Source organism: Amphiprion ocellaris, chromosome 15 (assembly GCF_022539595.1).
Source record: "Amphiprion ocellaris isolate individual 3 ecotype Okinawa chromosome 15, ASM2253959v1, whole genome shotgun sequence".
NCBI lineage: Eukaryota > Metazoa > Chordata > Actinopteri > Pomacentridae > Amphiprion > Amphiprion ocellaris.
This window is the reverse complement of record NC_072780.1, coordinates 31,370,172-31,394,304: the sequence shown is the minus strand read 5'-3', so window position 1 is coordinate 31,394,304 and position 24,133 is coordinate 31,370,172. Positions and strand designations below refer to the sequence as shown.

At 37.4% G+C, this 24,133-nt stretch overlaps 1 protein-coding gene across 1 annotated transcript in view; it reads left to right on the top strand.

The window, feature by feature from the left end:
• The window catches only part of nfatc1 (nuclear factor of activated T cells 1), a 78,255-nt gene that overhangs the window by 22,213 nt on the left and 31,909 nt on the right, over positions 1 to 24,133 (top strand). The window contains exons 6-7 of the mRNA XM_023280249.3: positions 3,434 to 3,574; positions 23,260 to 23,315. Of these exons, the coding sequence (XP_023136017.2) occupies positions 3,434 to 3,574; positions 23,260 to 23,315 (197 nt within the window). The remainder of the gene's footprint in view (positions 1 to 3,433; positions 3,575 to 23,259; positions 23,316 to 24,133) is intronic.

Sequence of the window (24,133 nt, the reverse complement as noted above, 5' to 3'; positions counted from 1 at the left end):
GGTTGGACCACCTTTTGCCTTCAGAACTGTCTTAAACCTCCTGCTGTCTTCATTTACAGGCACCAAAAAATATTGTTTCCTTGTCTGACAAAAAATCCAAAAATTCTGCAAAAAAATTCCCCAAATTTCTAAATCTATATCTATACGTGAAGATCAGGGAGAATCCTCAGATCTGGTGCTGGCGTTGCTGGCATGAACTGCTGCTCTGTCGGTGTCACTTCTCCTGATGTCAGTAAACCTTCCTCACAACCTCAGCCATCTGAGTCATCCTCATATTCTTGACCTTGTTGAACTTTCACAACAATTAATACAAATAGATTTCTGGGGTCTGTTTGAATGCGTTAAAAAAGTTGATTATTTTTCTCATATTGTGTACTGTGGCAGCACTTTTTGTCACCCTCGCTGCGTTTTTGTCTCTTTAAGCCCCACCTCCAGAAAAACTCTGATTGCTCAGTCAGTTAAAAAAAAGCAAAATATTGTTGGTTATGTACTGCAAACAGAGATGAATGGTTGTAAGGATGTAGCTCTAACAGAAGCAGCTCTAATGAGGAAATATGAGGATAAAAAAACAGCTGCTACTCAGGAATTATGCAAATGAGTTGCATGGTGATGTCAATAAGTAACAGAAGAAAAGCCTGGACTTTAAACGAGGTGTTCCTGGCAGGTAAAGCGAGAATAACTCAGTGTGGTTTGGTTTTATCAGTGTGCAGAACTTTTACATGCATGCGGGTTTGAAAGAAAACAAAAATCCTGCTTTTAAGCTTCTAACTGGCATAAGAAACATGTGACTGGGAGCTTTTAAATAAAAGCTGCTCCATTTAAAAAGATCACAAGACCAGAAGATCAGCAAGTGGATTAATCAGTTAGCGAGTGTACAGGATTTCTGCTAATTGATTAATCCTCAAAGGCATTAATGAGGCTGATTCTGGTTCAGGCTGTGAACGAAACAAAGAACCGGAAGGATTTTTCCACTTTTATTCACTCTAATCAAAGATTTATTAATTGACAAAGAATCGAACGCTAACTAGAGACGCAGCTCATGTGATTGTGAGTCCGTTTTACCGTGACAGTGTGTGTCTGCGTAAAAGCTATTTAGGCGTCAGTCGATAAACGGCATCGACTCTGCTCGCTGCACTGGCGTTGACCTTTCGGCGGACCGGGATAAACTCCGCTTCATGTGGTTCTGGCTGCTGGGAGCTGCCACACAGATGAAGTCTTATGAGGTAAATGAAAGACAGTAGTTAAACCATGATCTCAGCCCCTCCAAATAGAGCATTGTTAGCCTCTGAACGTCTGCCACGGAGCAATTGTTTCAGACCAGAACTCACTGGATGCAGACGGAGGGAGATGTGGGAAAGACTGATCCCATCCAAAGACGCAGAATTAGAATTTCATCAGGATCAGAAAGCTGCAGCGTCCAGTTACAAACAGATGATCCTCGTGTGAGAGAAATATTCAGGTTTCAACGTTTCACAGTGAAATTACAGGCGTCTCGCCAAGACATCGGCCTTTTATTTAACTGAAGACAGGAAGGTTTGCAAGTAATTTAGGAAAAGCTTCAACTGAGAAAGGAATGAGAAAAGCAAGCCAGAAGGTAGAAGTGAGGAGAGGAAATATCTGAGAGAAAACATCCACCATAATTTAACCCTCTGGTCTCCTTTTGGCTTAATTTTTCTTCACTGTGGCTCATTTTTTACTGCAATATAAAGTCCTGCACCTCTATGGAAACATTAAGGAGAAGAGAAAATAAGAGCAACAAAGTTAGAATTGCATAAATCATAAAAACATAAAAACGCAGCCTGCAGTTCAGCTGAGAAGTCCCTGAATTTTTGCTATGTGACTATTAGTTGCAGCTAAATTGCTGATAACTCTTCGGTTGCACAGATGAACGCATTTTTAGATTAATTTATTTACCAAATCTGATGCAAACAGTTTATTTGGGCCAAATTTTTAAACAAAACAAGTAGAATAAATTTACATTTTGTGATTAGATTTGGTTAATTCTACCAAAGTAACCACATGTCACACACAGTTACTTCAATGACCATCAAATTAAAAATCAGTTCTTCTGTGCAGTTAGAATGACAGAAATCATTATTTAAAAAATAAACTAATGTCGACTGTGCAGTATGGCAAAGTTATAATGCGAAAATCATTAAAAAAATAAAAAAACAAAAGTTGAATTTATTTATTCATATTTAATTATTTTACAACAATTTTAAAAATTCAATCAACATATTCCACAGTTTTCAAAGTGCCCACAGGTGTTTTAAAAATGCAAAAAAATTATGTTTTTTTTCATTTATATTCATTTCCATATCTGTCTTGTATGAGCTCTGTCTCAACACTGCCTGAAGTTCAACCAAAAAATCCCAGAATTTTTGTTACTGCACTGTTGGCTGCTGAAGAGTTGTTAATGGCTTCTTGGTTGCAACAAAGAATGATGATTTTTTTTTGCTTTTAAAAGAATTCTGTTAATGTAAACGGTTTATTTTTGAAGAATTTTTGAAATTAGATGTAATTTTAAGGTTGTTTGGTTCATTTCCCGACAAAACTGCATTACACACATGATTTGCATGAGAAAGCAGAAAATGTATGCAAATATTGTTGGTGAATTCAGATTTTAAACTTCTAATTGGTTAAATTTCCCAACAGAACTGCACATCCCACATGATTAGTTCACAAATTTTTGAAGAATTCTTGAAATGAGACGTGATTTTAAGGTTGGATTTGGTTCATTTTTGCGACAAAACTGCATTAAACACAAGATTTGCATGAGAAAGTTGTAAAATCTCTGAAAATCTATGCAAATATTGCTGTTGAATTCAGATCTTAAGCTTAGAATTGGCTAAATTTCCCAACAGAACTGCATGTCATACATGCTTGGTTCACTTATTTTTGAAAAATTTTTAAAATGAGATGTGATTTTCAGGTTATATTTGGTTCATTATCCCGACAGAGTTGCACTAAACACATGATTTGCATGAGAAAGCAGAAAATCTATGCAAATATTGTTGGTGAATTCAGATTTTAAGCTTGGAATTGGTTAAATTTCCCAACAGAACTGCACGTCACACATGATTAGTTCACTGATTGCCTGAAAGTTTGAAATCCATTGAGGATTTGGTCGGTTTTTACAGTTTCTTGCTGTGATAATCAGTGTAATTTTGCAGATTTTTAAAAAAGATAACATACATTTCAATCTTGCTGGTAAGTTTTGGGGTTCAGAGGGTTAAAGAAAACACAAATAAACACATTTCGAAGCCTCTCCAGGCTTACTGCCAAGGAGGGATGTAATTTTAAGGTGAAGAAGTGGTGGTTTCCAGGCTCACCAACAGCTCTAGGTAGTGATTCAGCAACCTCGGCCTGGATGCTCAGGTCTGCATGGGGAGTGGGTGTGTGTTCGCTCAGCATTCTGTTTTCCCTCCCGCAGCCCAGAGATCGGCCCAGGAGCTGCCGCTGGTGGATAAGCAGAGCCTGGAGACGAGTCCGGCCGCCGGGGGCGAGAGGATGCTTCTGGACGGACACAACTTCCAGCACGACTCCAAGGTGGTGTTCGTGGAGAAGGCTCAAGGTAACGGAGGAGCTTTTTCTGCAGCTGTGTGTGTCTGCTGCTGGAGAAACCCCAGCGTTGCTCTGTCCTCCTCCCCCCGCCGTCAAAATATCCTCCACGCTGCCAGAGTGCCACATGTGGTGCACATTAATGCGCTGTATTTTTAACCCAGCACATTTACATTTGCAGAAGTTTCCATTGCCTGTTCAGCAGAGGAATGGATCACAAATGCAGCATGTGTGTGTGTGTGTGTGTGTACGTGGGTGGCTGTGCACGTGATGTCCGTGCACACTCCTCTTTTTTTGTGTATGTGTGCCATGCCTCAGTATTTGTTTCTCTTTTTCTGACTCTGGTTTGGAGGGAGACGCGACTGCTCCCAGATGTTGATACGACGAGGTTTACAAACAGCAATTTCCTTGATTAGCTTTAGCAAAGCAACGTGAGGCCGAGTTTGGGCCGAGGCCGAGCGCTGGAAACACGTGTGATCCTATCAGGCCGGTGACTCATTCAAAAAAAACAACAAAAAAAAAGAGGGAAGCCTTTTCATTGTTCCACCTGTAGACGGAGGAATTCTGGGGCTTCCTGGGAAACCATGCTGCCCTCCGACCCAGAGCCGTACAATGGAACCGATCAAAACAAGAAGCGGGACTTTTCCCCGTCTCTGCGACCTCTTTGTTTAACCCTGATCGGAGTCATTTAGCTTCTCTCAGAGGCAGAACTAATCCCGCTGGATCAAATAAACCTCACACAGAATGGATCGGTGGAGCACAAGCTGAGCAAAGATGAAGTTAAAACAAAAACACAAATACACTACTTCTCTTTTCATGTATTTGATGTTATTCTAAGAGCCGGTTCATACTTTCTGCATCTGTGTGGGCAGAACAATCAGAGTTATTCATACTATTGGAGATACAACAGCCCTTCGAATGGAATACAGAAAAGCACAGCAGCTGGTTACAGATTGGACTGTATCACCGTGACATAGCACAGGACATCTGGAGACTTTAGAACTTCTCGCTGTTTTAGAGATCCGTCGATGGAAATCAAATCAAAGCACCTCCAAAGTCTTACGACTACTTCAATTACAACTCTATTAATGATGAATTATAACCATTTCCTGCTTTCTACATCCAGATGTTGCATTGGCATTCATGTCAAATACAGAAAAACACGTGAGGATACAGCAGCTGGTCCCAGATCCGATTGCAGTGCCACGATAACCCAACTATCCCTCAGGTATACCGAGTATAGCGGGTCGACATAGCACAGGATATCTGGAGAATATAGAACTTCTCGCTGTGTTTGGTGTCCGTATATAGAAAGAAAATCTAAGCACCTCCAAAGTCCTGCAGCAACTACTTCAATTACATCTCTGTTTACAATGAGTTATGGTTAATTCATGCTTTCCATAGTCATATGGGCAGAGCAATGCGGTTTGTTCATTCTACAATAGCTACAGGTTGATCTGCTATGCTAACGGTCACATTGCCCTTCATGATAAATACAGAAAAGCACACAGGTAAACAACAGCTAGTTACAGTGTGGCCTGTAGCGCTGTGTTAATAGCTAGCACGGGATATCTGGAGAATTTAGAACTTCTTGCTGTGTTTGGTATCCATATATAGAAAGAAAATCTAAGCACCTCCGAAGTCCTGCAGCAACTACTTCAATTACAACTCTGTTAATGATGAATTATGGCCATTTCATGCTTTTCACATTTATGTGGACAGAACAATGTGGGTTACTCATTCTGCAATAGCGACACATCATTCGGCTATGCTAGCAGTCACAATACCCTTCATAATAAATACATTAATTACAGAAAAAGATACGAGGATACAACAGTTAATTACAAAGTGCTATTACAATTATTCCACTCAGTAGGCAGACATAGCAGAAGATATCTGGAGATTCAATTCAATTCAATTATATTTATATAGCGCCAATTACAGGTCAGATTGTCTCAAGATGTTTTACAGAACCCATATGCCTGATCTCCCAGAGCAAGCCCTAAGGTGACAGTGGCAAGAAAAACACCCCCTTTTAATGGGAAGAAACTTGGAGCAGAACCCGGCTCTAATGTGGGGGGATCCATCTTCTGTTGGCCGGTGGGTTGAGAGGGACAGGAGAGATAGAGGGGATGGGGGAGTGAGAGTGAGAGGGATGGGAGACAAGGAAACATATAACACACATTGAAATACATGCATGATCAGAGTAACATAAATGACACATGCAAGTACAAACTAGCATTGAACGTGATTCATAGTTTACTGTTATGATGTACGGCTCTGGCATTAAATATACTACATGTATAGCTGGCAGTAAAAGTCAAACAGTATGTAGATGAGAATATCAAGTATAGTAAGGGCAATGCAGAGTAGACTGGTGGAAATGGGCAGCTGGAAGCAGTGGGCTGGAGAAAGGTCAGCAGCAGCATCCCACAGATGGAGATTAGGCCAGTTGGTGGGAGAACAACCACACATCTGAAGCATCCAGCTCTGGGATATCTAGTAATTACATGGGTAATGAGAGAAGAATTCAGGACATCAAGAGAGGTCCCCCAGCAGTGTAGGCTTATAACAGCATAACTAGGGGCAGAACTAAGGAATGTCCAAGAATAAGTACATGCAGGGCACAGCTGACTCAAGAACTTCTCACTGTGTTTGGCCTTTATTTATGGAAAAAGTGTATAAATCAAAGCACCTCCTACATCCAACCGAGACTAATAATTAATTAAAAAGATTTTTCAGATTTTGGTAAATTTCAGATAATGTCTAGTAAAATTACTGAAAAAATCTTAATTTACATGTTGACTGTAAAATAATAATAATAATAATAATAATAATAATAATAATAATAATAATAATAATAATAATAATAATAATAATAATAATAATGTACAGATCAGAAATCCATAATTTTACAAATAGTAATTTTTTAAAATTTATTTATTTATTTATTTATTTATTTTTTAACAATATTTGCCCATGTAATTACGGACAGAAAATCAGGAAGAAATGTCATTATTTTACAGATTTTTACTTCACCAAGTAAAAGGGTAAAAAGGGTAAAAGTCGGCATTGGTCTGTCTGTCTGTCTGTCTGTCTGTCTGTCTGTCTGTCTGTCTGTTACCAGCATTACTCAAAAATGGACAAACGAATTTGGATGAAATTTTCAGGGAAGGTCAGAAATGACACAAGGACCAAATGATTAGATTCTGGCAGTGATGCAGCTTGTAGTCTGGATCCACAGATTTGTTAAAGATTTCTGTATCACTGCAAGATAGCAGCATGGCGTCACTGTCACCATGACAACAAGTGAACACTACCTCAGCTGCCTGCTGACGATCACATGATTGTGATCCTACTACAAAATCCGGACCTATCAGGACTTATCCATCAGAACAGTTGATTCTGAGTCCCATGAATTCCCGCCACCCGCTACATATTTAGGTCACATGATTCGGTATCCGCACATACATGCATAACGCACGCCTGTGTTCAGCGCACGGTCATTTTGTTTGTGGGTACATCTATATTAAATGGACACATTCTATGGTGCCGTGATTTCTGATTGTCAATAACTAATAAACAGATGCTGCACTTAAAAAAATTTCTGACAATGCCATACGAGGGAATGAGCAGCCTTGGCGGAGTACTTCGCTCTCTGAGTGCTTTTCTAATTACAGTTAGTTTCATAGTTTTTACAGTTTTTAAAAAATGCAGTATTCCATAGTTTTATTGTATTTATTTCTGGCATCATTGCTGCCAGATTTTCACCATTTCTTTAATTGATTTGTATTTTTTTTACCATGCCGCCACAACATTTTTGAACCAGAAGATTAGCAGCTGTGCCTATAAGAAGCAGAAAAAACAGCTGGTTAATTAGTTTTGTCTCCACACTCAGAAGCCTCCCTGCATGTTTGGGTCTGCAGCTGCTCTGGTTCTGGTTTATTTCTGAATCCGGCCGTCTTTAGGGCCCGGTGCTGCTCCGTGCTGCTGCTGATGGGTGTAGCTGCCTTGTTTTTGATGAGGGTTTCCCTGCGTCTGGCACCAGCAGCAGATTCCTGGGCAATCCTACCATGGAAACACCCTTAAGCCAGGCTTCCACAGCACTGCCCCCCTCTGCCTCCTCCATCCTTCCAGCTCCCGGTCCAAGCTGCTCTGTGCCACCAGATCTCAGTTCATTAACTCTATGAGCTCCCAGCGGATCCCACTGGGTCTCCTTTACAGCTGCTCTCCGTAAGAACACGTTGGTAAATAGATACTGTCTCCAGGGCGTCGCTGGTATGGATAAGATGAATCCAGAAATAAAGATGCTAAACAACAAGTTTGTGGTGAAACTTAGAGTTTGGGTTTACAGTCGTGGTCATTATAGTCCAGTGTGTCTCCAAAACGTCAAGTTTTCATGAGGAAAACAGCCAGTTTTCAACAGTTTAATGATGCATTTTAAGCAATTTTCATGGGATTGTGAGAGTAGAAGTGTCTCAGAGTGGAAGCTGTGCTTTGTTTTCTTTGAGAACTCTCTAGAGAAGTAGATTTATGAAGCTTCATGGTTAAAAACTCAAATACAGATCATAAATTGACCAGTTGTGCAACTGACAGAGTTTTGGTTCAGGAAAATAATCCTAATTCTCCGGTATATCGCCAGAAGTTCAACTTTTTATAAGTAAGATAACCAGTTTTCTGCAGTTAAACAATACATTTTTCAGCAATTTACATTAGATTGTGAGAATTTAAATGATGGAAGAGTCATTTATTGTCAATAAGAGTGGAAACAGCATCTTGTTTTATTGAAAAATTCTATAATACATTTGGATTTAAGAACCCTTAAGATTAAAAGCTCACATCCAGATCATGAATTGACCAGTTATGCAACTGTAAGAGTTTTAGGTCAGTCTGATAGTCATTATGGTCCTATGTGTCTCCAAACTGTCAAAAAAATGCCAGTTTTTAACAGTTTATTGATGCTTTTTCAGCAATTTTAAAAGGACTTTGCGAATTTAATTGTTGAAGGAGTCATTTGTTGTCTATAAGAGTGGAAATGACACTTTGTTTACTTCAAAAACTGTCTAATAATAAAAGATTTATGACACTTTAAGCTTAGAAAACTTACCTGCACATCACAAATTGACCTGTTATGCAACTGAGGCAGTTTTGGTTTTGTATAATAGTCATTATTCTCCTGTATAGCTCCAAAATTTCAATTTTTCATGAGGAAAACAACCAGTTTTCAGCAGGTAGACAATGCATTTTTCAGCAATTTACAATAGACTGTGACTAAAGAGTCACTTGATGTCTGTAAGAGTGAAAATTGCACTTTATTCTCTTTAAGAACTCTTTAATATTAGTATTTTTATGCAATTTTAAGCTTAAAAACCCGCCTGCAAGTCATAATTTGAACAGTTGTGCAACTGGGACAGTTTTGGTTTAGTTTAATAGTCATTATTGTCCCATATATCTCCAAAATGTCAAATCTTCATGAAGAAACCGGCCAGTTTCTGCAGTTTACCAGTGAATTTTTCAGCAATTTTCATTGGATGTTGAGGATACGAGTGTCACAAGAATAATTTACTGTCTGTAAGAGTGGAGATAGCGCTTTTTCTTCAAAAACTGTCTAAAACCAGTGGATTTACGATGCTTAAAGCTTAAAAAACTCCCTTGCAAATCATAATTTGACTGGTTGTGCAGCTTTGACAGCTTTGGTCGACTGTTTTCATCATTATTGTCCTCCGAGTTTGGAAAATGTCAACTTTTCATGAAGAAAACAGCAAGTTTTCAACAATTTCCATGAGACAGTGATAATACAACCAAAAAGTTGTGAAGTTTCTTAAAGTATGAGATAATATATGAAGTGAAGTCTTAGAGGATAAAACTAAACTAAATCACAGTGAATTAAAGTAAATAAATCGGATGGAAGTAAACAAAACTGGACCATGTAAGCAAAGCAAAGAAAACAGAACAACACATTTCGATAAAAAACAAAACACGTCATCTCTGCTTTCAGATCCTCACGTTTAACTGAAGGAATCTGGAGATTTGATTTTCTTTTATTGTTATTTTGCTTGTGCCAGGACGGAGCACTGAGAAACCATTTAACCATCCTCTCATAAATCCAAACTGCTGGATTTTGTTGCCATAAAAAGCTTAAGCTTTTAATTTTTTTTTTCTTACCGACGGACAATTTTCCTGCAAATTTTCCAATAAAGCGTCCTCGCACGCCGAACATGTGAACCCTGACAGATGCAAATGTTCCTACGAGTGGAGCGTTTGCATGCATCCTCCTCTTACAAGCAGCAGTCTGTCAGAGTTTCCTCATCAGCTTGGCTTTAAGACGCTGCCAGAGAGCTAAAAATTCACTTGTTTTGGTTTCAGCTTTAGCGTCCGACGGTCTAAATGATGTTTCCACTCGTGTCGACGGATGAGTTTCTGAGGAAACACTGGCGCTTGTGTGTAGGAAGAGGCGGCGACCTCGAGGCCACGGGTGTTTTCTCTGCATGTGCAGCTTCATATTGGTGTTTTCGAGTGTTTGTGTTGCTGCCCGTGACTCACGCTGAAGGAAATCCCTGTTTTCCCAGAGAGACCGGCTCCGTCCTGCTGTCACCTGCTGCTCTGAAAACAGTAACCGCATGTCGGCTTTATCTCGCCGTGGTAGAAATAACCTCGATAGCATCGGTTCGGTTGTCACTCCTGGTTACAGCCAATCAGTCAATAGAGATTTCTGCTGCAGACATCAGAACGTAATCTGAACCCAGCTCGGTCTCACCTTGCTTTCATTTGGCCAGAAGATGCTGCCGCTGATAAATCCAGTCGCTCCATTTGGGAAATTAGGCCTCGCTGGCCTTTATTGACCTCCTGTTCTCCTGGATGAGTGCTGGAAGATGTCAGTTATCGTCTGTAAGAGTAAAAAATGGGCTTTGTTTTACTCAAAAACACTCTGATAGAAGTAGATTCATGAAACTTTAGGCCTAAAAGACTCACATATAAGTCATGAACTGACCAGTTGTTCAACTCTGAGAGTTCTGGTTTAGTTTATTACTCACATGGTCCTATATACCTCCAGTTTGTCTACAGTTTTGACCATTTTAACAATGCATGTTTCAGCAGCTTTCAAAGAAAACTAAGGATACAAGTGCTGGAAGATGAATTTATGTCTTTAAGAGTGGGAAATGGGATTTGTTTTACTTAAAAACCCTCTTTAGTCTTAAAAAACTCACATACAGCACAAAAAGGACAGAATAGTTGCGTGACTATGAGAGTTTAGGTTTAATGAACTAACTATCATTGCAGTGTCTCAAAAAAATCTACTTTTCATTGGAAAAACAGCAGTTCAACAATGGATTTATCAGCAAATTTCTTTGGATGTTGAGGATACTAGTGTTGAAAGAGTAAATTACTGTCTTTAAGAGTGGAAACTGCACAGTTTTAGTAGATTCTTGAAACTTTAAGCCAAAAATACTTACATATAAGTCATGAACTCTGAGCAGTGGGGCAACTATGAGAGTTCTGTAGATGTTATTGTCATGTGTGTCTCCAAAATGTAAATTTTTTATTCAGAAAACGCCAGTGTTAAGCAGTTTAATAATGGATTTTTTAGCCATTTTCAGGGGACGTCAAGGACGCTAGTGTTGGAAGATGTAATTTATTGTCATTAATTGCTTGCTAGTTATCCAGTTGCACAACTGTGAGATTTTTGCTTTAGTTGGGCAATTATTGTCTGGTTTATTCACCAAAATGTCAACTTTTCATGAATAAAACAACCAGTTTTTAGCTGTTTTCAAAGGATGCTGGGTTTACTAGTGCTGGAGGATGGAAAACTGTGCTTTGTTTCTTCAAAAAGACTCTAATACTAGTAGATTTATGAAATTTTAAGCTTCAAAAAGGTCATGAACTGAACAACTGTGCAACTATCTGTAGTTATCATTGTTTTGTATCTCCAAAACATCAAGTTTTTAATTAGAAACCAGCCTGTTTTCAGCAGTTTCTAAAGGATGCTTAGGATAGGCGTATTTGAAGAATCATTTGTTGTCTATTAGAGTGAAAAATCTGCTTTGTTTTCTTCAAAAACTCCAGTTTATGACATTTTAAGCCTAAAAAACTCCCATACAGGTTATAAACTGGTCAGTTGTGCAACTTTGAGTGTTACGGTTTATTCTAGTTCTCAGCATGGTCTTGTATAGTTCCAAAATATGGGCTTTTCACTGGGAAACCAGCCAGTTTTCAGCAGTTTTTGAAGGATGCTGAGGATAGTAGTGTTGGAAGAGTAATTTATTGTGGAAACTGTCTTTTGTTTTCCACAAAAATACAGTTTTAGCTAAAAGTGTCTCCAAAATGTCAAGTTTTTGTGAGGAAACGAGTCAGTTTTCAGCAGTTTAGCAATGCATTTTTAGCATTTTTCATTGGATAGTGAGAATGCTAGTATGATGTCAGAAGATGTCATTTATTGATTAAAAGAGTAAAAACTGCTTTGCTTTCTTCAAAAATTCTCGAAAACTAGTACACTTTTGACACTTTTATCCTAAAATCTCACATGAAGCACATACGTAGACTGATAAGTGGTGCCACTGTGAGAGTGTTGGTTCAGTTTATTAGTTATTAATTTCCTATGCATCTCCACATTGTCAGGTTTTTATGAAGAAAACAAGCAATTTTCTGCTGCTGTACAACACATTTTTCAGCAATTTACATCTGATGGTGAGAATATGAGTGTTGGAAGATTACTTTACCGTCCAGATCATGCATTTGTCTGAAAATAACTCAAACCTTGCAGCCAATCAGAATTCAGTTCTAACCAATGCATTATACCTTTACATTTATCTTCATACTGTTTAATATCTGCATTAGTTTTGTGCCTCTTTTGTTTCCTTGTTGATTCTGTGCCATGTTTCGGTCTCCTTCAGTCAGTAAAGTGGTTTTCTGTGCAGCGTTTCCCCTCCATGATTGATAATCGCTTAATTTCAGTGAGAGATCCTGGAGGAAATCCTTGCAGAGAAGGAAAAAAGCCCAAATGAAATGAGCACTTTTACATCTGGCCTGAGCTCTGGGAAGCTGCCTGCTCTGCTTCACTCGCTGAGAAAAAGCGTTTCCTGATCCGTCAGGTGGAGGGTCGCTGTGTTTTTCTTGAACCAGCTTCCTAAACTGTCCGTCTTTATACGAACCGAGCTCCAAACAGGTAGAAAAGACGACTTTTCTGTGTCCAACGCAGCAGTTCTGTCTGCTTATTCTTGGACAGAGCAGCTGCACAAGAAAGATGATCTGCAAATTGAACTTTGAGAGGATTATTGTGCTGCTGTAGATGGATAGAAAACAGAGAGAAAGGCTGTTTTTAACTGTGGCAGCTCAGACAGTTTGCTAATTCTGCGCCGTGGTTTGGTTTGGGAGGAGGGCTGCTTTGCTTCAGCGGTGCACGTGGTCAGAGGGCTTCAGTTTCATTACATTCACAGAACAATGACTTCCACTTGAAGCTGTTCGGCGGTTTGGCTGCAGCTCACACTTCTGAGAACAATGGCTGTTTTCATAAACAAATCAATTATAGACGCATAAACAGTGCGGATTATGTTTTCATAAATTACGACGCATGATTCGTAAAAACTCCACAGCCCTTTTGGAGGAACTCCTCAGATTGATTTCTTCATGGACGTGTGGATGACGTTGTGCAGTGACGGCGCCTCTCAGTGGATCTGATCCTTTTTCAGCTTCTTCCTGCATGAAACCTCTAAAGAAGCATCTATAAAAGTGGAAACTGGCCTTTTAGTTCTTCAAAAACACTTTATGAATCTTTAAGCTTGAAAAACTCACATGCAGGACATGAATTAAATATCTGCTTTTCAAGAATAAAACAAACAGTTTCCTGCAGTTTTCAAAGGATGCTGAGGAAGCCAGTGTTGGAGGGATAATGTGTTGTCTGTTAGAGTGTAAACTGTGCTTTCTTTGTCCAAAAATTCTCAAAAACCCGTAGATTTAAGACACTTGTTGCTCAAAAACTCACATGAAACTCAAGATTCAGCAATTTGTTTAGTCCAGTAGTTAAAATTGTCCCGTGCATCTCCAAAATATCAGGTTTTTATACAGACAACCGATTTCTAGATTTTCAGGTGATAACTTGTGCAGCTTTGAGAGTTGTGTAGTCATTGTGTAGTGATTGTAGCAGTAAAGGATCTCCTCCTCCAGTTCTCTGCCTTTTATCAGCTTGATGCCGCTTCTTCTTCTTCTTCTCATTCATCTTCTCCCTCTCCTTCTTCTTCTTCTCCCTTTTCTTCTTCGTCTTCTTCTTTGTCTTCTTTGTTCTTCTTCCTCTTCTTCTCCTCATCCTTCTCCTTCTTCCTCTTCTTTTTCTTCTTCTTCTTCCCCTTTTTCTTCTTCATCTTCTTTTCTCTTCTTCATCTTCTTCCTCTTCTTCTCCTCCTTCTTCTTCCTTTCCTTCTGTTTCTTCTTCCTCCTCTCCTTTTTCTTCTTCCTCTTCTTCTCTTTCTTGTCTTTCTTCTTCATTGTCTTCTTTGTTCTTTTTCTTCTTCGCCTCCTTCTTGTTTTTCATCTTCTTCCTCTTCTTCTCCTCCTTCTTCTCTCTCTCCTTCTTCTCCTACCCTTCTTCCCCTTTGTCTTCTTCTTCCTCCTCTTCTTCTTCCTCTCCTTCTTCTGTTTCTTCTCCCTCTTCTTTGTTTTCTTCTCCATCTTCTTCTTCTACCTCTTCCTCTTCTTCATCTTCTTCCTCTTCTTCTCTTTCTTCTTCTTCATCTTCTTCCTCTTCTTCTCTTTCTTCTTCTTCATCTTCTTCTTCATCTTCTTCCTCTTCTTCTCTTTCTTCTTCTTCATCTTCTCTTTCTTCTTCTTCATCTTCTTCCTCTTCTTGTCTTTCTTCTTCTTCATCTTCTTCTTCATCTTCTCCCTCTTCTTCTTCTCTTCCTTCTTCTTCTTCCTCATGCAGCCTCCAGAAGCCTCCACGTGTTTTCAGGGCGGTAGGAAGGAATAGTGGGAGGACAAGGGAAGCCTTTGAGCGTGGCGCAGGGCTCCGTGTCGAGCATGTGTTTATATTTACTGTACGTTATGAGGCTTGGGCACATGCCACCCTGCTGTTTCACTCTGGGCACCGGCGCTTCACTCCACCCAGCCCCAATTAAGGAGCACAAGGAGCCGCTTGAGTGGGTTTATAAACACAACATGACAAATAACCGTATTGTATATTGTCTGACTGTTTCACTCGCTGCTCTGTGTTATGTCTGTCCTGAGAAAGTAATGATTTGTGTAGACCATCGCTAACGAAATGTGAACTGTGAGTCGTCTGAGAGGTTGCCAGGCGGAGAAGGCGACCGGGTTTCTACGGCGGGTCCTGCAGGTTTCAGGCTTAAAGGCTGTTTAACGTGGATAATGTTGGACGTCCTCCAGCACAGTGGGCCAGAGGACTTAGAAACCATACTGTGCTGGAAGCGTTTCTCTGCACAGATGTCGCCCTACAACTCTGGAACATTCTGCGGTTATCAATTACATTCTGCGGTTATCAATTATCCAGCACGCTCCTTTCAAACAAAAGGCATCCCACGCGTTTTTCTGAGAAGTTTTCCTGGACGGGAGCAGGAAACAAATTGCTCAATTTAATTTTTCTATCTCCGAAACGACGTGAGCGCTGATGTGAGTGAGTCAGAGGGGAAAGCAGACGCAGGAGATCTGGAAAACATGTTTACCTCCTGTGGGCCGACTCTGAGGCTTCCCTCCTGCACAGGTTTCCAGACGCTTCGAGTCAGAGCTGCAGGTTTAATTGAAATTCTTCCTGCACGGTGCATGATGTTTTGTGCAGCTGAGAAGAGCCTCAGCTGTCTTCAGGGCCAGTTTCATGACATAAAAACAACATCCAGTGAATGTATCGATGTCCTTCCAGCTGAGGATCCTGTACAACTTCCTGTTTATACAACCTTTTGTTTACACAGAGGTTTCCTTGCCCCACATTTTTTGCAGATCTGATTCATAATCCCACGCTCTGGTTTGGGGGGTTTGTTTCCCAGATGTCTGCACCTTACATGTCTAACAGATTGCTCTGATTTAACCTTTGGTTTTTTAATCAGTTTTTCTCAGATTTTAGGGTGAAAAACTTATGACAAAGCAACAGATTGCATCAATCTTTTTTAGTTATGATGACTTCTAATGAAATTATCTTCAATCAACAAACTATATTACGTTACGGCAATTAGATTTTCTTCTAGAATTTAAAGGTATTTCTATTAACATTCTAAAAATGTCGCAGCATGTTAACCCAAAAAAAGCACTCAGAGAGCGCAGTACTCCGCCAAGGCTGCTCAGTCGTGGTATCATTTCCAACGGATGAAATCTTGAAAAAATTTGGCAGAAATCCCAACACCATAGAATGTGTCCATTTAATATAGATGTACCCACAAACACAATGCCGCTGCACTGAGCACAGGTGTGTGTTATACATGTGTACATTATGTACGGAGACCAAATCATGTGACCTAAATATGTAGCAGGAATTGATGGGACTCAGAAACACCCCCACAATTTAATCAATTGTTCCTTGGATCATTTCTGACAGATAAGTCCTGATAAGTCCTCAGTGGTGGATTTGTAGTAGGATCACAATCATGTGATCATCAGCAGGCAGCTGATGTAGTGTTCACTTGTTGTCATGGTTACAGTGCCGCTGTGCCGCTATCTGGCAATGATACAGAAATCTTTAACAAATCTGTGGATCCAGACTATAAGCTGCATCACTGCCAAAATATAATCACTTGGTCCCTGTGTCATTTCTGACCTTCCTTGAAAATTTCATCCAAATCCGTGTCTGTTTTTGAGTAATGTTGCTGACAGACAGATGGAAGGACAAACCAATACTGATCGTCACATAACTCCGCCAAGGCTCTGCCTCCTTGGCAGAATAATAAAGGAGGAGACTTGAAATCCTGAACTCAAAGGGAAGAAAAACTAAGTAATCAAGCCAATTTCATTAAGTTCCCTCAACCTAAATGTAGTTTTAAATGAACTCATGTAGACATTTGAGTTTAAATTACACATAATGTTAAGTTGAGGCAACATTATCGTGTAAATCCAACGGTCAACATATTGTTTACAACCTAAGTAATTTATCTAATTTATCTTGTAACCATGCATTAAAAGGGGTGCAGATAGAGCATTTAAATTATTAGTTTTTAGATTGCAGTTACAGGTTTTTCTTCTACAACTTCTTTTTCATCCTGTAATCCTCCATGCATCTCTTAAGCAGTGTTGCTTGAACTCCAAGCAGTTTCTGAGTGTTTTTTTTCTTTGCTCCTGTGTCATTTTTACTCAATGTTAGCTCATTTTTCACTGTAGTATAAACTCTTGCACCTCTGTGGAAACATAACAACTATGACCAGAAGCAACGAGAACTCAGAAACGTCTCCTGTTTACAATAATGATATTATAATGCCATAAAAACGTGAAAACACAGACTGCAGTTCAACCGAGAAGTCACTGAATTTTTTTTCGGTTTGTACCAAATCTGGTACAAACTGTTTATTTGGGTCAAAATTTTATCTCAAATGAGCTTGAATTTTGTGATTAGATTTGGTTAATTTTACCAAGGTAGCCACACATCACACAGGATTACTTTAATGACCATCTGAAAGTTAAAAAGCAGATCATTCTGTACATTTTTATAGATTCTGGCTATGATAAATGGTGTCATTTTGGCAGTTTTTGTATTTAAAAAAGCAGCTTTTTGGTCCTTGTATCATTTTTAAAAAGTCAAACAATGCTTCATATAGCAACGGAGATATTTGATAAATTGCTTCACGCTGAGCTGAATCAGTGAAACCTGTTAATGTGTCTGGAGGGTTTATTGGTCGTAGAGTTTTGTTTCTTTATTCTCCTTTCTAAATTGCACATCATTAGAAGTCAATTTTGCCTGCTTTAATTTACTCATCATACTCGTAATCACCGCTAAATAGCTGTAATAGCTGTACAAACCGACTCAGACGTGGCACCTCATTTATCAGGAAGAATATCCTGTGTCCGAGTTAGTGCGAACACCACATGGACGCAAACGCTGTGAGCAATGAGGTTCGATTCCCGGCGAGCTGGACCTTTACTGCACCTTAATGCCCTGCTTCTATCAGAAATAAGGCAAAAAGTCAAAAAATATTCCTAAAAAATGTTATTAACTTGTGTTATTATACATCTTGAGTGTGCAGGATTGTAAAATCAGCAGGAGTAAGCTGGATTTTAAAAGGAGAAATCACAAAAACCATCCACTACATACTTGTTAGTACCTGTCCTGCAAAAAAAACAACAGCGGCCCCACTTTTCATTCCTCTTTATATCGAACTGAAGCACGTAGCTGCACATTGCATGCTGTTTTTGTGCTATCTGCTCGCTAGCTCGAGCTTGTTAGCAGCTAGCATGTTAGCTTGAGCTAATGGGCAGATTGCAAACAGTCAGTGGTGGCATTTTTTCCTGAGTAGTGGTGCTTGCAAATGGATTCAAATTAAAAACAAAAGCGAAAAGGTGTCAATGTGCAGCTATAGTCAGTGTATTAGCGAATTGTTATCAAGTGGGAGTCAAAAGTTAAGGTGGGAAAAGAAAAAAAAATGCATAATGATACACGATAAAGGTGGAAAAAAATGCTAAATTAATGCAAAATAAGTCATTTTAATCTAATGCAAGCAGCATTGCATGTTTTCAATGGTAATGATATTAAATGTAATAGCTCTTAAATATGACAAATTAGAAAAAAATGAAGGAAAAACGTCAACGGAGATTTCATTTTTACTTTTTGCTCGCTAGCTGAAGCTAGTTAGCAGATAGCATGTTAGCTCGAGCTAATGTGCAGAGTGCAAACAGTGGGGGGGGGCACTTTTTCCTGAAAAATGGTGCTTATGAATGGATTCAAATTTATTTAAAAAAAAAAAAGAAAATGTGCAGATTTAATTGTGTAATAGCAAATTGCTATCCCTTATCCCTAATTAAATCTGCACATTTTTAATTAATACAGTAAAAACTGTGCAATTTGATGGTTACATGTTTTAAAAGGACAAAGAATTTTTTATAAAAATACAATTTTTTGATGAAAACATTATTTATAGTTTTGGTCTATTTTTTGTTAGTTTTAAAAAATATGTATTTTTTATTATTTTTGAAATTAAACTATAACTTATTCTTATTGTTATTAATAGTAATAATAAGAAGAAGAACATTTGTAAAAATACAGATCAAGGAGAAAAGAAAAAAATTATATATTGGTACTTGAAAGACATTGAAAAAATGCCAAATTAATGCAAAATAAGTAATTTAAGTCTATTGCAAGCAGCAGTGCATGTTTTCAGTGATAATAATAAACATTATCGCTCTAAAGTCTGACCAAAAAAAAATGAAGGAAAAACAACATCAGCTAAGGTTTTTGGATGTTTTGTAGCTTCAACGCTGCCTCCTCCTTTAACATGAGAGAAACATCCGAGTTCATGAGTCAAGTGAAACCAACCTTGACTCACTCTGAGCATAAAGTTTAAATATCATTATGTGAGAACACCGTTAACTTCTCCAGCTTTCTGGCCTCAGACTGCAGTCGGGGAATGAACTGGTTTCTTTCAGCCGAAGCCACCGAGGAGACATTCAGGTCCAGCTGAGCCACATGTTCCGTCCACGGCTCAGGCCTGAGTGGACGACATGTTTCCTCAGTGTTTACGCTGCAGAAAATGTTTTTTTTTAATCCTGCAAATAAAACTTTGATCTCATTAGTCAGTTAACAAGCTACTTTCAGAGCAATTTTTAAAAAACTTATGCATTTTAAAAATGCGATAGGAGCAAAATAAACCTGCATTAATGCAACCTGAATGCTGTGATTGAACAGGCTTTTTACAAGGCTGTGACTGAAACATATTTTTTTTCCTATAGAAAAATGTAAATTTTTTGACTTTAATTTTTTTCTTATTTTACATGTCCATTTTTTTCAAATTACTCATAAAAACGAATAAAATCAGTGCGAAAAATTATTAATTTACATGTTAACTGCAAACAAAAAAATACAAAACAAAAAAGCAAATATTGTCTAAATTAAAAATCTATTTTTTAAAAAACATTAAAATTGTGCAATTTTTATTTTATTAAAATCAGAAAAAATCTAATTCATTTACAGATATTTGTGGTTATGTAAAAGAAAACTGGTGTATATTAGGAATTAAAAATGGTAAATATATTTTTTAACTTGTTTCATTAAATTACAGATAGTATCTAGTTATTAGAAATTATTGTTATTAGAAATAAAAAAGTATTAAATAACTCAGACCCAAACTGAACTCAAATCAGAATATTTTTTGTTGTTGGAATTTTGCAGGTATTCTCTGTTTGTTAAATGACATAATTATTATTATTATTATTATTATTATTATTATTATTATTATTATTATTATTATTATTATTATTATTATTATTATTATTATTATTATTATTGTTATGTTGAAATTTACATGTTGACTCTGATTTTCTTTAAAAACTACAAATAATGCTGTTTTGTTTTCACAATACTTAAATCCAGAAAAAATATTTTAGTTATTTTACAGATATTCCCAATTTTGTTAAATTCCAGATATTATTATTATTATTATTATTATTATTATTATTATTATTATTATTATTATTATTATTATTAATAATAATAATAATAATAATAATAATAATAATAATAATAATAATAATAAGAGTAATAATAATATGTAAGTCATAATTTAATTTCAAAAATAATTTAAAACAATATTTTTGTAAAAACTAACAAAAATAGACCAAAACTGTAAATAATGTTGTCATCAAAAAAATGTATTTTTATAAAAAAAATCTTTATTTTACAACCTGTAACCATCAAATTGCACAGTTTTTACTGCATTATATTATATTGTCATTTTACAGATATTTGCCATTACTTGCAAAAAAAAAGGCATTAAGGACTGAAAATAAGTAAATAATTTCAAAATTTTTATTGTAGGGATTTTCCCTGTTTGATATTAATCACTTGTTTTACTGATTGCTGTTGGGAAGTAAAGAGACTTTTTACATGTACGACAACAAATTCACCTTAAATCCATCACGTTCTCCCTAGTCTAAACGATCAGGCTCTTGACGTTGGTAAAAAAATCTCTCCTGAAAAAAATGGAAAATTTGACTCTAATTACAGCTAAGCCTGAAATTATTCACACTCAGGCCAAACGTTGATTTGTAGTGAATCTGTATTAGAAAATAGGCCTCATCTGGCGAAAACTGACATAAAGAAGCAGTTTCTACACAAAGCAATGTCCAAAATGATTCATAGCTTTTCTCAGTAAATCTTTATTTCCACCACATCAATCAAACAGCTCTTCTATTCACTAACCAGCTTTATTTCTGAGTCCATCTCCAGGTCTCAGAGGTTGGACGGCCTCCGAGTCACTTTCCACAGATTAAAACTAGATTAAAAAAACATTACAAATCAACATCTGGCTTGTGTGAGAATCATTTTGGGCTTAATTGTAAGTTTCAGTTCAACAGTATAGTTTTCATCAGGTGCTGCTGGAAAAGTGACAGAATTCTGTTCAATCCAAGTTTTTATTTTCATGAAGACATTTGAAATCCTTTTGATTGTTAGTTTGGAAACGAGTCTTCAGACCTGATGGCTCAGATGTCAGTTTATCATTAGTAAACTTTATCTCAGGGCTTTTTCTTTGCTTTTCTTTAAGGATGATGCTGTTCTTGCTCTTAAATTAATACTTACAGTGATTTTACTAGATATGATCTGTAATTTAAAGTGAGTTTTAAAAGGCATAATATTACAATCAGCATGTGTATTAAAACTTTTAAAAAATGATTTTACTGTGATATTATGCGTAGTCTAACAAAACAGGTAAAATCTATTACCTGTGAAATAACAGAAAAAATTAAAAATTATTAACCATTTTTTTTAAACTCATAAAATACCCAATTTTTCGTTCAAATAACAGCAATTTTTAAAGCAGAATTTTTTAATCAGCATGTAAATGAATACTTTTTTGTGATTTTATTCTGATAAGATATTATTTGTAATATAATACATATGTACAAAATGTCTACAAAGGTTCAAAACATTTAGTCACACATATCTGGAACTGAATGATATAGTATTTTACTTAATGATCAAAGTGACAGTCAGACAAAACAAAGACTAAAACACCAAAAACAAGACAAAATATTACAAAAATGAGACACAAAGCAAAAAGAAAATGACCAAACAACACAAGCGAGACAGAAAAAAGGCACAAAGTGACAAAAACTAGACAAAAACAACGAATGAAGCGAAACATAAAATGACAAAAATGAGATAAAGTCAGACAAAAAAAGACAAAAAAACAACAAAAACAAGACAAAATATTACAAAAACAAGACACAAAATGACAAAAATGAGTCATAAAATGACAAAAGCCTGAAACAAAATGACAAAAAATTTGACAAATGACATGAAACAAAACAAAAAAAGAGACAAAAAATTTGACAAAAAAGTTACTAAGGACAAAAAAATGGACAAATGACACAAATGAGACAAAAAAAGACCCAAAATGACAAAAGTGAGACAAAAAACAACAAATAAAGTGAAACACTAAACGACAAAAATGAGAAAGAAAACAACAAAAACATGTGACAAATGACAAAAATGAGACAAAAAACAACAAAAACAAGACAAACTATTACAAAAATGAAACACAAAATGACAAAAGATCAATGAACAATCTAGTATTTTATTTTATGATCAGAACAGCTTGTCATGGTCTAGATTTTATTTTAAATTTACAGTTTTCCAAATTTACATTTTGCAGTTAACGTCTTCTCTGTAATTTTTACACTTTACAAAGTCATCCTGTGGGCTGGATTGGACCCTCTAGAGGGCCGGTTTTGGCCCACGAGCCGCATGTCTGACATCTTCTTCACACTTCAAATGCTCCACTTATCAAACTGCTGCCCGTTGAGCGACGCTGCACAGACTTCAGCTCAGCTTCTTCAAGAAAACGTGGCCACAGCTGACCTCCTTGTTTTTCTTTCCTTTGAAAGCTGCAGCTTCACGTAAAGCCGTTCTCACAGCACTTCAATGTCTTTTTAGGGCCTCGTTAATAAGTCAGGGGGATGAAGACATAGCGCTGGTTTCACTCCGTGCCTAGTAAATTGGTTAAAAAATACAGTTCTACTTGCACCTCATTGGGCAGAGTGACAAGTTCAAACTCTCTTCTTCGGCTTTCCAGTGTTTCCAGCAGCTCATATGATGCCGCCTTTTTACTGCCTGATGGGAAAACCTCTTTACTGTGGTGGCTGAAAGGAGAGGAAAAAAAACACATTAACCAGAAAAAGAAGCAGAAAAATACCAATAGCATTTAACAATCATTATACAGAGAGATCCTGTGAGAACACGAGGAATCTGTCAGTTTCCAGTAATAATGAGCCAACCAGCTGCTGGGATTCCTCTCAAGGTTTTTCAAGATGTCGCTCATCTCTTTGGTATGACTCGAGTTTTCTTTTTTTTGCAGGATTGCATCAGATTTTTTTTTGTCTTTCTGTCTCAGGTTTGTTAGACTGAGGATATGAGCTCAGATGGTATGACGTTCGATACCTTCTACTCCCTCCAGCTGTTTTATACATCACTGATGTAACAGATTATAATAACTGCATTTCTTCATTCATCAAGTAGGTGAATTGTTTTCTGATCTGTCATTTGTCTTTTTGTTCTTTTTTCAGATGGTCACCACCTCTGGGAGACCGAGGCCAAGATTGAGAGAGACGCCTCAAAGCCTGTAAGTGGTAAACCATTATCAAATCTGGGGGTTTAGCTAGCAACGGGCACCATGACAAAGACTTCTGTGGTGATTAATGACCTCCAGCAGGGTCCTATTGCCAAGCCTGGAGCACTGTGAGAGTTTAGCTAGCAGTGGGCACCAAGACAGAAACTTCTGTGGTGCTTAATGTCCTACGACCATAACTCGTGTTTAAGACAAGCTGGTTTAGCGTAGGGCAGTGTAATAATAGGACCATAACATATGCAACAGAGCAACGTTTGCAGCCCAAATAATGCATCTGTTGATGAAAACATAGCTAGTCTGGCTGCTTAATTAGCATTTTGTGTCCTGATGCAAAAGTCACTTCAAGCTGCAACCTCCAGAGCTGAGAAAAAAGGCGACACAAAAGTGCTGAGATCTATTTTGGCATTGCATTAATCATTTAAGTCATTGTTCAAGCTGGAATATTGGACATTTTCTGTATCCAGTTATTTAAACGTGGATTTTCGACGTTATAGGGTTTTGACATTTGACATTTAAAGAGCATCTCATTGGTTTCTGGGATGTTTTTTGCACTATTTCAGATATTTAACAGAGAAATAGTCAAGAAAATAATCACCAGATTAGTTAACAACCAACAAAAAGACACACAAAATAGTCAAAATGATTTTACCGTGGCAGTTGTTTGATTGCTAAGCTATTCTGGCACTTTTGCGTTGGCTTCTTTGAAGAACCTGGAGTTCCTCGAATGTCCACTTGAGGCTTCTCCAAAAACGAGTCAATCTCCATAGACTCCAATATTAAAATGTCCAATTTTACAGTAGAAATAAACACAT